We start from the raw sequence: 15,059 nt of genomic DNA on the forward strand, positions 1-15,059 counted from the left end.
CTTTCTGCAAACTAACTGATAACAAATGACTAACAACAAGAATAAATAATAAAGAGAATAATATTAAGACAAATCAATTAAGCCAAGAATATTTCGAAACTAAGAAAACTTAGTCTCGGGAAGTGGCTTAGTGATGATGTCAACTGCTTGTTGCTCAGTTGATATGTACTAGTCTGATTAGTCACAAGATCAGTTGAATATTTCAGCAGATAATACAAATTAAAACAACAACAAATGGATGTAGCAAGAAGTTTACAACAACCGGATTTGGTTGAGGAATTTAAACGATCCATTGAAGCTACTAGAAAGCTGAAGATTGAAGACCTTCTCTTTGAGAATACAATGTTGACCTGGACAAAGATCCAGGATCTACAGTCATTCCGAGAAGAGGGATTGATTGCCACTAGAAAGAGAATGACAACTGAAAATAAGTATAAGTGGCGTCTCAGCGTTGCTCATGCTTCAGACATCGTCTCAGAAAAATGTGTCTACTATTTGATGCTTCTCAAGGAGCAGAAGACTGAAAAAACATTGCTTTTTCAGATGAGTTCATGAGAACTGCCACCGGAAGGTTATCCGCATGGATGACCTCCTGGCTGAATTCAGTAGAAAGGGAAATAAACAATGTCATAGCTACTCTTTTCTATTAATAAATAGTTTATTTCAATCAATGTTTGTTTATTCTTTACTGCTTTATTTACTTCTTCAATCTAACTGATACTAACTGAATAACAATTAGTAAAAACTTAATAACCACTGACTAACAACACTAGTTGACATAAAATAATTCAACTAATATTAAGAAAAATCAATTAAACCAAGAATATTATGAAAGTAAGAAAACTTAGTCTCGGGTAATGCCTTGGTGAAGATGTTAGCTTCTTGTTGTTCAATTGATATGTACTCCAGCCTGATTGCCTTCTTTAGATCATGGTCTCTGATTAAAGTGATGTCTGAAATCAATATGTTTGGTCCTTGAATGAAGAACTGGATTATATGTGATCGCAATCCTGCTTGTATTCTCACAGAAGATTGGTGATTCTTCTACGACGACTCCATAATCTTTCAGTTGTTGCTGAATCCAGAGTAGTTGAGTGCAGAAGCTTCCAGCAACAAGATATTTTGCTTCAGTTGTGGAAGTTGCTATGGTTGTTTGCTTCTTGCTGAACCAAGAAATCAGTCTGTCTCCTAGAAACTGACATGATCCACTGGTGCTTTTACGATGAAGCTTACATCCTGTATAATCTACATCTGAACAGCCAACTAAATTGAAAGATTAGTCATTAGCATAACATAAGTATACATTTTGTGTGCCTTTAAGATATTTCAACATGCCTTTGGCAGCTGAATAGTGCGATTGCTTAGGATCAGCTTGAATCTAGCACACATGTAAACAGCAAACACAATATCAGGATGACTAGCAGTTAGGTGCAGTAAAGAACCTATTAAAGTTCTGTAAAGTGTCGTCTCAACAGATATTCTCCTTTCATCTTTATCTAACTTGATTGATGAGCTCATGGGAGTGTGTGCTGCTGAACATGTCTCAATGCCAAATTTCTTAAGTAGTTCCTTCGTATATTTTGTTTAACTGATAAATATACCAGTTTCCAGTTGCTTCACTTGCAGACCAATAAAGAACGTCAGTTCACACATCATACTCATATCAAATTTTTCCTGCAATAACTTGGCAAATTTTTCGCATAAATTGGGGTTAGTTGGCCCAGAAATAATATCATCAACATATATTTGCACAAGTAAAATATGATCATTCTTTGAAATTTGAACAAAGTCTTATCCACTGTTCTAACAGTAAAATCATGATCAGTTAAGTATTTTGATAAGGCCTCAAACCAAGCTCTAGGTGCTGTTTAATACCATATAAAGCTTTGTTCAAGTGATATACATAATCAGGAAGAGAGTTATTTACAAAAACTGGTGGTTGTTCAACATATCCTTATTCCTGCAACTGACCATTCAGGAATGCACTCTTGACATCCATTTGGTATACTTTGAAATCTTTGAATGAGGCATAGGCGAGGAACATTCTGATTGCTTCCCGTCGTGCAACTGGTGAATATGTCTCATCATAATCAATTCATTCTTCTTGCATATATCCTTGTTACAAGCCTCGCTTTGTTGCGCACAACTGAACCGCCTTCGTTCAGTTTATTCCTGTAGACCCACTTTGTACCTATAATGGTTTTAGAAACTAGTTTTGGAACTAAAGTCCAGACATTGTTATGAGTAAAATTATTTAGCTCTTCTTGCATGACATTTTTCTAGTTATGATCAGCTAGAGCTTCATCATTTTTCTTCGGTTCCAGTTGTGAAACAAATATTGAATGAAAAAATAAATTTAACATTTAGTTTCTTGTTCTTATCGGATCATATGGATTATCTATCACCAATTCCGGTGGATGTGATTTGTTCCATCTGAATTCAGCATTGGTTGGATCGATTTCAGCAACTAGTTAAGTTCGTAACTGACCATTTCCTTCCGTTTCAGTTGTTGTGGTTTCAGTTGGCATTTGGATATCATCGTTTTGTCCCACCAACTGATTGTTAAGAACAATTTCTTGTTCAACTGTTTGATCCACTATTTATGGCTCTGGTGTTTGAAGGATATTTCGATTAATGTGAACTTCTTCTTCACTATTATCCTCCAAAGTTATATCTATAAAGCGATCAGTCAGCTCAACTGAATCAGTTGGCTTATCAGTTAGTGCAGATTCATCAAATACAACAATGAATTGACTCTTCTACATTTATAGTACATTTATTAAATACTCGATAAGCCTTGCTAACTTATGAGTAACCCAAAAAAATTCCTTCATTGGATTTGGCATCATATGTTTTCAAATAATTTTTGCCATTATTATAAATAAAACATTGGCAACCAAATATTCTGAAGTAGGACACCACGTTTTTCTGTCCATTCTAGATCTCATAAGGCATTTTCAAATGATTTTTATTAATCATTGATATTTTCTGAGTGTAACATGCAATGTTTACTACTTCTGCGCAAAATCTTTTAGATATATCGAAATCAGCAAGCATTGTTCTAGCTACTTCTTTAAGCGTACGATTTCTTCTTACAGCTACACCATTTTGCTGAGTTGTTCTAGCTGCTGAGAACTCATGCTTAATTCCAGATTTTTCTAAAAATTTAGAAATATTTTGATTGACAAATTCAGTCCCTCGATCGGACCTTATCCTGTCAATTCCAACAGATTTTTTATTTAATTATCTTTTGAAAAGCTTAATCAGTTGTCCAGCAGTTTGGTCTTTAGATTTGAGAAAAATAACCCAAGTAAATCTTGAAAAATCATCAACTATTACCAAGGTGTATTTGAATCTCCCTAAACTCATGACTGGTATGGGACAAAAAATATCCATTTGCAGCAGTTCTAAACATCTGGAGGAAGATTTTCTACCCTTGTTTTTGAATGAAGATCTTACTTGTTTACCAAATTGACATGCTGGGCAAATTTTGACTTTTGAAAAATCAATTTTAGGCAGACCAGTTACAAGATCATGATTACTCAGATGAGCTATGGATTTGAAATTTAGGTGGTTCAACATTTTATGCCACTACCACTTTTTAGAAGATTTTGAAGCTACAAAACAAACTGGTGCATTAGGTTGATCAGTCCAACTCACCTTGTAGGTGTTACCACAATGATCACCAGTTATGATGATGTCATCAGTTGAATTCTTAACTGTGCACGTGTGTTTGTTGAACTCAACTGAAAAGTTATTGTCACATAACTGACTAATACTAATTAAGTTGTACTTCAAATTATCAACAAGCAAGACATAATTAATAGTAATGTTACCATGGATAAGCTTACCCTTACCCTTACCCACAGTTCTACCTTTAGAGTTGTCTCTGAAAGTGATGTTTGTACTAGTGTATTTGATCAGTTGGGATAGTAAATTAGCATCCCATATAATGTGTCGCGAGCAACCACTGTCCAAGTACAAAATTGATTCTTTTGCTGATGTACCTGTCACCTGTAATCACACAGTATATAATATTGTTACCTACATCTATTTGGGTCCAAAACTGATTAGTCCTTTGGGAACCGAGACTTGAATTATTCTTACTGAATTTTCAGTCGCTGTGTTCCAAATAACTTCTTCCGGTTTGTGTGTGTAAGATGTGTGGTGTGTAGAAGAGACGATACAATTTTTATTCTTTTTCGACCGATTGTTCAACCGATATTTCTCCTGAACTGGCTTACAATTGTAGTAATCGTAATAGTCATCATTAGAGTACTGAGTTTTATAGCTGAACCGTTTATGTGGCCAGCTTTTTGAATCAATTGAACTCTTGGGGCTATATCCAATTCCATGTTATGTGATGCACGTTAAAATGTTTTTCGAGTTTCATGTTTCAGACGATTATTTGAGGCGGGATCGAGGAAAAGACCGGGGACGATTCTTGGCTATTTAAAATACGGTATTTTATTTTAAAAGCTAGGAAGGGACATTTTAAATAATTTATTTAGTTAGCATTTTAAAGCCTTATTTATTTATTTAGTGATTTAAGAGTTTAGAACTTTTAAAATTAGCGTTTTGTGTGTGTTATTTTAATTTAGGAGTTTGTTAAAAATTAGTGTGTGTTAACATTTAATTAGTTATTTAGCACTAATTTCTCCTAATTAAAAACCCACACACACGTTACACACACTATCATGTTTTTACACACAATAAAACACACAACACACCCTACACATCTTATTTCAGATTTTAAAGAGAGAAAACCTAGGTTTCTAAGAACCCTAGCAGCCGCCCCCTTCCCTCTCCATCTTCCAGCAAATTTTTGTGTATTTTCTTCAAGGATTTTAGCGCCACCTTCGTCCCAAATCAATCCTCGCGCCACCTCCGTTTCGGTATCGTCGTTACGGTATTTTTAAATATCAAAAGGCACGTATATTCTGTTATTTCTGCATCGATCTTGTCATATTATGTGTTGTGTTATTTTTATGCATAAAAATTCATGTGTGACGTTCGTCGTTTGAGCGGAAAATGGTTTGGATAAGTTTTGAAATAAATTTTAGATCTGAAAACTCGTTTTTACTGTCTTTTCAACTACTGCGATTTTTCGGTCGTGAATCTGAGAAAACGTTCCACATGAAAATTGTAGAACTTTTCGATACCTTCGATTTGATATAAAATTCTAAATATTCGGATACAAATTGAGTGAGTTATGGCATTTTTCGTGGGACTGCTCAAACTACGTTTCTGAAAAATACGTTTATTAATGCGTTCTTGAAATTTCTGAGTTGCAGGCTTCGTTGGGAACCATTGATGGATCGCTGCCGCGTTTGGGTATTGTGAGTATGACATGGGGATAAATTTTGGTGCTTAGTCTTGTGTCGATCGACACTTGGTTGCATTAGAAGTCTTTGGAAGTATTTTGGTGTCAAAATTCATGTTGGGGGTTATGTTGCGTATTCCTTGTGAGTCGTCGTTTTTGGGGAATTTTGTTTGAGTTGAATCTCTGTCATAGCATCCTAGGATGAGTCTCGATGAATGGGTTCATGATTCATATGATTTAGTAGGAGTTTAAGCTTCGTGTCGTGGAGTCCAGAAGACTCGGCGCCCGAACGCTAATATTTTACCGCTCGAGCGCACTCTTTTTGTCCGAGTATTTTCCCCAGAAGGCTCGGTGCGCGGACCCTAGCGTGCGAGTGGTAAGGTTTTACCGCCCGAGCACGGCCCCATCTGTAAAATAGTCTTTGTTCTTTCTCCTTTTCAAGTTCTATAGTGAGTTCAGGTCTTCTATTTTTGGGAAATGGTCCCACAACATTTTAGAGATTGTTCGGGGTTCGATGTCATGGGTTAGTACGAAGAATTAACGAGGTCAAGTACCGAGTGATCTAGAATGTCATAAGCTGTTTAATTCGGTGGTGAGCAAGAATATCTACGTATAAGTATGCAAGATAAGTGTTGAAATTCATGTTAGTGCGCAGCAGCGGCCCCAAATGAAATCCAACGTCAACGCCAAGTAAGTATGTTGGACGTGAAAGAAAATATTTTAAGTTTTTGAGGTATGCTAAATGTCTTATGACCAAATTATGTTAAGGATTGGAAAGCGTTAAATTATGAATGGGGACCAATCCGCCCGTTAAATTATGAACGGGTATATATCGAGATTGGAAAGCGTTAAATCATGAACGTGGACCAATCAGCCCGTTAAATTATGAACGGGGATCTCATGTATGTGGCAGTGGATATGTCTCTGTCATCCCAGTATTGTGGTTTAGTCTGATCAGGCGATTATGTTATGGGTCACTTGCATTGAAACATATCTCTACGCAAAATGATGAAGTTATATATGTTCAAGTATGTTTAAGTATGCAAGTATGTTTCAGGAAAGTTTATGTTGATGGCACGTCTAAGTATGTATGTACGTATGTTCAATTTTTAATACACAAGTTCAAGTTTTAAGTATGTATGTCCTATTTTAAAGTTGCATGTGATTTTATTATGTACTACTCGTTACTACAAGTTTATACGTATTAAGTCTTTAGAGTCACTAGACTTGATCGGTGCAGGTGATGATGTTTATGAGGAGACAGGAGGTGGGGACCGAGGAGCAGACTTGGACTGAGTGGGAGGCTAAACCCGAGGACCCCCGTGTTTTTAAGCTTTATGAAAATATTGAATACTTTTGTCAAACTCTATTTTATATCTTTTATTGCAACAAATTGTTGAGACGTACGGTTGTTCCTTTTTATCGAATTTTGAATGCTCACATTTTATTTAAGAATTTTTTTAATTTTTTCGCAAATTTTAAGTAGCAAAAAGTACGGTACGTTACATTCAATCTTATTTTAAATAATTAAAAATAATTATTTTAAAAAAAATTCTGTAACGTCCAAAAAACCAACCTACGTAAATTACATATATGAAAATTATTTTTAATTGCTTAATTGTTTTAATTAATTGATTTTAAATGCTAGCATGATATTTAGTATGTGATTAAATGTATGATTGCATGATTAAATGATAATATGACATGATTACATGAAATCTAAGTATGCTAACCGAATATTCGATAATAGGCAGGGGAAAGAAGAGTTCCAACATAGGAAGGCACCTGGGGGTGTTTCTTCATCTACTTTATTCAATGTAACACGTAGTTCAGAAGCATAAAAGGAAACAACAGAGATGAGCACGCATCTCGCTCGCAAAGAAATCCCTAACACTATTGATGTGATGCTAGCGGCACCAAAACTTGAAAGGAATGCCTCTCTTTTCTCCCTGAGAACTAGACTCGACAAGAATATGTATTTTTTATTTAAAAATGGCAAGGCTTCTTAATATGATTTAAAAATGATTTAATTTTTATAAAAATCTTGGAATTCGAATTATTTTACGAGTCGAGCTCGATTTTTCCCGGGAAGCCGGTTTTGGACCAACAAGGAGTTTTAAAATAACAAAAATATTATTTTTAGGAAACTATTTTTATAAACTTTTATGTTTTAATTAAATAAGTGTTATTGGGCTTTATTTAATTATTTAAAGAAGACCCAATTGATCTTAAGCTTGCAAGACCAATATTAAAACACATTAGCTTCTTAATTAAATTATTTGACCCACAATTAATTTTTGTATTTTATTAAAAAATACATATAAAAAACACTCATTTATCAAACACTTAACTTATTATTATTATTAATTTTTTTTTTCGATTTTTCACTTATATTTTTAAACACAAGCAATTTTTTTTTTTTTTTCATTTCTTCACAATCTATAAATTAATTATTTTTAATAACATAACTTCTTACAAGCACCCTCTTTATTTTGACTTTAGACAGAGGAAGAAATTGGAGTAAAGGTAATCAGTATTTTCCAAAGGACAAGGGTGGAATATGCTCTTTTCAACTTTTTTTCATTCTTGCCAAAGTAAAATCTTTTTTCTCTCGGGAACTAGGATCCACGCGCCGCTGACCGTACACATTGCACATCAGCTCTTGAACTTTTCTTTAATGGTGTGTTCGACAGCCATGATTTGAGAGAATTTTATGGGATTTAGAATTAGATTGGGAATTGGCTTTGGAAATTCAAGTATTTGGAATTCAATTTGATGTTTGGTTTAAAATTTAAAATTTGTATTTACAAATTCATTTCTTGTTTGGAGAAAAAAGGTATCGAATTTTGAATTTTAAAATTATACTAAGCTATCCTTAGAAATCATATAAACATAAATAACTCAAAATAATATAAAAATTAATAATTCTTATCTATTATTTGTGTTTGTAAATTCAAAAATTAATTATTATTTATTAATCATAGTTCATATAAAATAATAATAAAAAATTCATCAAACAACTTCAAATTTAACATTAAATTAATTATTAAACTTAAAAAGAGGGTTTGGTAAATACTATAATTTTTATTATATTAATCAGTAAATAACACACGAAACTTATAAATTTAAACGAAATCTTTCAATTTTTAAAAAAAGTTAAAAGGAAAAACAAGTTTAACCATGTAGAAATTTTTGGTGGAAAAAGATGACTGATGAGAATGATGTGTTGATGAGAATAATGTGTTGGATAAAAAAGTAATTGTATTTTTTTAAAATCCAAATTTCACCAAATTTGATAAATGAAAAAAATTCTAACCATGTAGAAACTTTTGGTGGAGAAAGTTGACTGATAAGAATGATGTGTTAATGAGAATGATGTTTTAGATAAAAAAAATAATTGTATGTTTTTAAAATTCAAATCTCACCAAATCTTATCAAATTTGATGAGATTTCGATATACTCATGGAAATCCCTTAAAATTCTAAATAAATCTGAATTTTTTTTTGAATCAGTTTGCCAAAACTTACAAATAAGATTTTGAAATCTAAATCAAATAAAATCCTATCAAACCTTGATCATCAAACACACGCCGCAAGCAATTGAGACAATAAACGCCGTTTTCCAAGAAAACATTGGCACCTATTTCTCTTTTTCACCTCTCATCTTCTTCTCCCTTGGCATCGCAAATCGCTGTGAATTTCTTCGGACTCGTCCCTCTTCTCAATTCTCTGAACTTTGGTTTATGAGGTAGAAAATCCTTTTTGGGCCATTTTTGTATTTGTGTAGAATTTCGTTCTTCGTCTTATGATTTAGTTTTAAATTTGTCCGATTTTGTGTTTGGATCTAACTTTTTTGCTTTTTAAGATTTCTCATCAATCAGGATTTTTGGTCAATTAATTGTGGGTCGAAAAATATTTTTTCTCGTGAAAGATTTGATCTTGATTTCCTATACTCTGTTATTGTTCTTGATTTGCATAGTGGAAAATGGTGTCGATCTCATTTAGCTTTCAGGGAAATCGAGATTATTTCCCTCTATCGTTCTAGTTTTGTGTGGCTTTCTCATTTAGTATATATGTTTCTTGATGGTCTTTTATTTCTTTAGAAGGCAAATCTTATAGTCAGATCTGAGAGGGTTTCTCTTTTGTTTGGGGCACTTTAATCATTATTAAATTTGTTGGCGTGTTTACTTATTTTCATCCTTTTTGCCACTTGTGCAGCAGCTCGAAGGAGAAACCCACTCTCGGGTAAGTTTTTCGAACACCAATTTAATAATTAACTGATCATGACTGCTATGGAAAATTTCTAATTTGTTGTCTTGTGAGAAACATGTTGCTTTTGGTTTTAGTTTTAGTTCATTTTTTGTCTCTTGCTATTTCTTAATGAATCTTGAAGTAGTCTTTCCATCCTGAAACTGATATGCTTTTACATGCATCGATTGGATTGCAGTAGTGTTTTCTAAGCTTATTTTCATTCATGTGATTTTCAAGGTTGAAATTACAGTGGCACGCGGTGTAATTAGATCGGACAAGTTTTGGATCGATGGCTTCGAAGCGGATCTTGAAGGAGCTCAAGGATTTGCAGAAAGAACCCCCTACTTCTTGCAGCGCTGGTAAATCTTTGACCCTTTTCATTTCTGTTGCTTTTTTAACGTGTCTGGATGTGTCTATATTTCGTTTACTTGTTTTTTGACGTTGTCATATTTTTAACGGGATATTTTCAATTTCGTTAATACGTGTCTAGATTGGCATTTAATCTGTGTAGGTAGATGTGGTTCTGTTGTTTTTACTGTTTGCAGGTAAAAATGTTGTCCTAGCCATGAATAATGGTTATTTATTACGTGTGCGGATTAGCTTATTTTTTGTGGGTTTACATACCTTTGTTGTTTCGACTGTTTAAAGGAGTAGGAATGTGACATAATGTTGCTCTTTTGTAATAGTCATATAATTTTACCATAATCACTTGTCACCGACCGTCCCGCCACCGCCTCCCGTCATTTACAACCTTGTGACATATCGAACAATGCATTATAACATCATGTCTTAAAGAATTAACTCCAAAATTATTATCTAAAACTGACAGCTTAGGAAAGAAGGGTGGCCCATTCTGTAATGCCACAACTTTAGTTTTGAAAAGGAAACATTACAGACTGTTGGAGAAGGGCTGAAATGATGCAAAACATATAGATTTCCCATCCCGCTACCCATCCCAATCATTTTGTTCGTGGTAAGTACCTGAATAAAACAGGAATCAGAAAAAAAGTGAACCGAGCAAGGAATTTGACTAGTTAACGAGCTGATAGAGAGCAAGTTAAAATTAAATTGAGAGCCGAACAACACATTATCCAGATATAAATCAGGAGACAGTTGTACTGAACCAATATGTGTGGCATACACCAATGAGTTATTAGGCAAAGTAACATTTGAAGAAAATAACTTGCTCGAAGAGAAAAAACTCAATGAACAACAAATATGATGAGTGGCTCCAGTGTCTAATACCCAACTTGAATTGAGAGAGAGATTAAGACCAAAAGACAAAGAATCTTTACCACTGAAACAGGAAGTGGAAGGTTCAAGCTATTGTGTGACCAGTGTGCTAGGATGACCAAGATGAAGCTGTGAACTCAAGAAGGCAATAAGTTGTCTGCACTGATCGGGATTCAGAGAATTTGCCATTGAACTCACTGAGGAAGCAGGTCAAGTATGTGTTTGGTTGACATGTATTTGCCGACCACAGCCTAATTGCTGTTGTTTATACTTCGCATGACCAACCGGATAGCCGTGGACTTTGTAACACTTGTCAATAGTGTGGCCTTTAACTTGACAATGGGAGCAAACCGACTTATCACCAGAGTTGTCTTTAGCATACTGATTCCCTTTAGCCATATCCACCACGGAAGATTACTGAGAGAAAGAGTATTGATCATTAGAAGAACCTGTAATATCTTTGTGTATAGATCACTGCCTTTCTTCCTGAACAACTAGAGAAAAAATCTTAGAAATTACAGGAATTGGATCCATCGTTAATATTTGAGCATGAATCTGTGCATAAGACTCATTCAGTCCCATTAAAAACTGCATCACACACTCTTGATTTTGATAAATGACCCAATCCTTCATGGATCCGCAATTGCAAACAGATACAGGCTGAAAATCCTTCAACTCATCCCAGAGAGTTCGCAATTTGGTGTAATAGGCATTAATGTCCATGGAGTCTTGATGTAAACCAGTCAAAAGCTTCTTGATTTGGAAAATTCTCGGAGCATTACTCTGGTGAAACCGATATCTTAAGTCGATCCAAATTTCAGATGCCGTAGGTATATACATCAGACTATCCGCTATTTCTCGGCTAACAAAGTTCAAAATCCACGAAATGACCATGTTGTTGCAGCGATTCCATGCTCCATACATCAAATCATCCAGCTTAGGGCGTAAACAAATGTCATCAACAAAGACAAGCTTATTTTTGGTTGTTTACGCTATCGACATGGCTCGACTTCAAGTATTGTAATTAGTACCTGTGAGTGGATGTGAGACTAACACCAATCCAGGATGATCTTCAATCTGGAGATAAAATGGACTCTGCTCGAGTCTTCAAAAACTATTCGGCCGTTGAAATTGTTCATAGCTTGAGAGGAGGTTCTGGTTTGATTTCCTTTGGCCATATAGATTATAGAACCACGACCGCAGCTTAGTGATTTATTGCTCTGATACTATATTAGGAAACATAAATCGATTGAACAAAAAGAATCTCCATTGATGCAAACTCAAGTCTTCAGCCAAGTACAAAAATGGGCAGAGAAATGTTCAATGATTGTACATTAACCACTAAGAACTATTTATAGGTGTAAATGTGTGAGCATGTACCAAAATCTAACAACGTGTTTCTTCATTTCTCCACTAACGCTTTTAATAGGAAAATTCATTTGAAGATTTGAAAGATAAATAGTTAAAGTGGACGAAGCTCATGGAGGAAATTACTTAATTATGAGCTAGATTTATTTTATTTTTGACCAATTTTTTTTATTTTCGTATTATTTTATTATGCTAGTTTTGTGGCATAAATAAGACTTATTTTAAGTCCATATTACATTTTTACCCTAGAGTTCTTATACACATCCCATAGGAAAATGTTTTTTAGGTTATAGATAATTATTTAGAGTCTTATTAGGACTCTTGAGAGTAACTATCTAGGTATGATAATTAATTTTATCAATGCACATTGAACTCATAATTTTGAGGGAGATTATTTAAATCATCTTTTCAAACAATTGAGAGCATTGTGCTTGTTATTTCACTTTTACGTGAAACACTAAAATCAAGCTTATCAAAGATTTCAACTTTATGACGTTTGTCGATTTGTTGTTCTTAGGTTCTAAAAGACGAGTTCTTTGTGGATTTAAGATTTGTGGCGTCATTTATTCTTGTGGTTTTTGTTCCTATCTCATTTATAGGCAATGGGTCCAAACACGTAATTGAAGCTAGCTTTAAGTTCTTGGGATTTTGTTCCAATTATCGATATTGGGTTTCCACTGGAGTTATCTGGGTTCATGTCACAAGTTTGATATTGGGTTCATGCACATTGGTGTTGGTTCAGGGATATCAAATGAAACATAATAATTCTTGATATGCCCTCAAAATTTTTATTCCCCTCTTGTTTATTTTTCCCTGGTGCATTCTATTTTCGTTCAGGGATATCAAATGAAACTGAAATGTTCATGATATTCCTTCTAAATTCTCATCTCCCTCTTGTTTATTCTTTTCTGTGGCCAACCCAAGCTCAAGTTGAGAAAATTCTATGGATACAAATTTATGTTGTATTGTAGATTGTGTTCTTTGTCGTTCTCAACTGCTTCTGGTTATGTTAACAAGAAAAGAGGAGTGAAAATACAAAAAATTTGATAATTTTGCATCTTGAGAAAACAATATTGCAAAAATCTGGACAAATGCTAGCGCAAAGTTAAATTATAGTTGGCTCCTGTGCATTAAACTTCAAAGTTCGAACTTCATTGTTGGGGGATTACAAGTGTTCTTGTCTGAGTGGTGGAAATATTTCTACTCATTCTTTAGATTTTTGGAACTGTTTTTGAACTTTCTCTCATTATCTCGTCTTCAATGAATTTCTTTTTATCATCACATCTCAAAGTAGAATCCTCACGCAATGGTTCAGAATTTTTATGAAACAACACTAAAAACTTTGTTTTATATATCCTCAGACAGAGAACTCGATGATTTGTGGTATGACAACGATGATTCTTGTCGTGAAAGCTCTGTTGAGAAATTAGAGATACCATCTGATATGGATAGGGAGTGGCAAAGGAGGCATGATCAATTCCATACGGTATCCCGCAATCTTTATTGAACCTATTGCTTAATGTGTAGTAGAGGACATTATCTATGTTTGTCTTTAATCCTTTAGGTCTTGCTATGTAACATCATCAGTTTTCTGACAACTCAGATTGGCTATCGTGATGGTCTCATTGCTGGAAAGGAAGCTTCTGCACAAGAAGGATTTAATATTGGCTTTAAGGATTCAATGTCTATCGGCTACAACTGGGGTCTTGCCAGAGGGATTACTAGGTATGAAATCGCGCAAAAATTTTTATAACATATTTTGCTACCTGTGGTGTTTCCTTATGTTGGAGGCAGCATTTATCTTCATTGTACTATGTGATTGTCTTAGCGGCATGATGATTAAAACAATGGCTATTATATAGTTTAAAAAATTTGAGTTGCGCCATGTATGTCACATGCAACTTTCTTTAAAACTATCCTTGAAATAACTTCTATTTTTTTGTCAGTTACTTTGTTCACCGACTTTCATGTTCAACTTACAACTTTGTTTTAGTGCCTTGGCTTTTCTTCCCCTTGGGTTGAAGGAAAAGATGGTTGAAATTGAAGAAACGAGAAACAAGATTCAACGCTTGCACGAATCCATTCATTCTCTCTCGACGGCAGATGCTCTAATAATTTTCCATGAACACCTGAAAAAGAAGCTGGGAAACCAGAATGAGGATGCTACTTGCAGCTATGTCAATGCAGATTTGAATAACCAAATTCGAGACATGGATGCTTTACAGAATTACTTTAGAGAGCTGCTGTCACTTGTGGATGTGAGGATTCAAAATGAATCAATTGAGACATCTTTGTTTACTCCTTAAATATGTTGAGCATTGTCCCTTTGATTCGTTTCTAACAGGGGAAAACTCATTAATTCTTAAAGTTCGTTTCATTTGGTTAATGTATAGCACGTTAATTTTTAATGTTTAAAATTAATAAAAGATATCGTAATCATATATCTTTAATGTGTTACATACGTTTGTGCTCACTTTCTAGTTCTTAATAATATTAATAATCAAAGTTATTTTATAATGACTTTGTTTTACATTATAATTGTACTTATTTTAAACTATTATTGATCAATTAAATAAGTTATTATTAGCAACGACATTAGCCTGTCGCGCACCAACTTGAGGCCTAATTCAAATACCACATGAAACAATATTCTACAGTTATCAACAATTGATCCAAACTTTGAAATATCCAGAATCACAGTGGGCTACATAAAATACTCGAATTACACCATATTCAAACCCATTTTATGTATCTATGACATCGTTTCCAACAAATCAATGGCTTTAGCTTCCTCAACAATGTGTATACTGTTAGAGTTGGTGTCCAGCAAACCAACTTGTGGCTCAGACTTTTATTGAATCTGATGTAAAATAATTTTTATTTTA

At 34.1% G+C, this 15,059-nt stretch overlaps 1 protein-coding gene across 4 annotated transcripts; it reads left to right on the forward strand.

The window, feature by feature from the left end:
• The first annotated feature begins 8,906 nt into the window (after positions 1-8,906).
• On the forward strand, positions 8,907-14,619 carry LOC140805858 (uncharacterized). 4 transcript variants are annotated; one of them, XM_073162200.1, is made up of 6 exons: positions 8,907-9,070; positions 9,541-9,567; positions 9,811-9,932; positions 13,536-13,660; positions 13,778-13,899; positions 14,168-14,619. In XM_073162200.1, exons 3-6 carry the CDS (start codon positions 9,863-9,865, stop codon positions 14,478-14,480), a joined length of 630 nt encoding a protein of 209 aa, XP_073018301.1. In that variant the 5' UTR covers positions 8,907-9,070; positions 9,541-9,567; positions 9,811-9,862; the 3' UTR covers positions 14,481-14,619. The 4 variants fall into 4 exon arrangements, with proteins under 4 accessions (XP_073018301.1, XP_073018302.1, XP_073018303.1 ...); XM_073162201.1 differs by having other exon boundaries at positions 9,544-9,567; XM_073162202.1 differs by lacking the exon at positions 9,811-9,932 and having other exon boundaries at positions 13,540-13,660.
• Positions 14,620-15,059: the final 440 nt, after the last annotated feature.

Source organism: Primulina eburnea, chromosome 11 (assembly GCF_022965805.1).
Source record: "Primulina eburnea isolate SZY01 chromosome 11, ASM2296580v1, whole genome shotgun sequence".
Taxonomy (NCBI): Eukaryota; Viridiplantae; Streptophyta; class Magnoliopsida; order Lamiales; family Gesneriaceae; genus Primulina; species Primulina eburnea.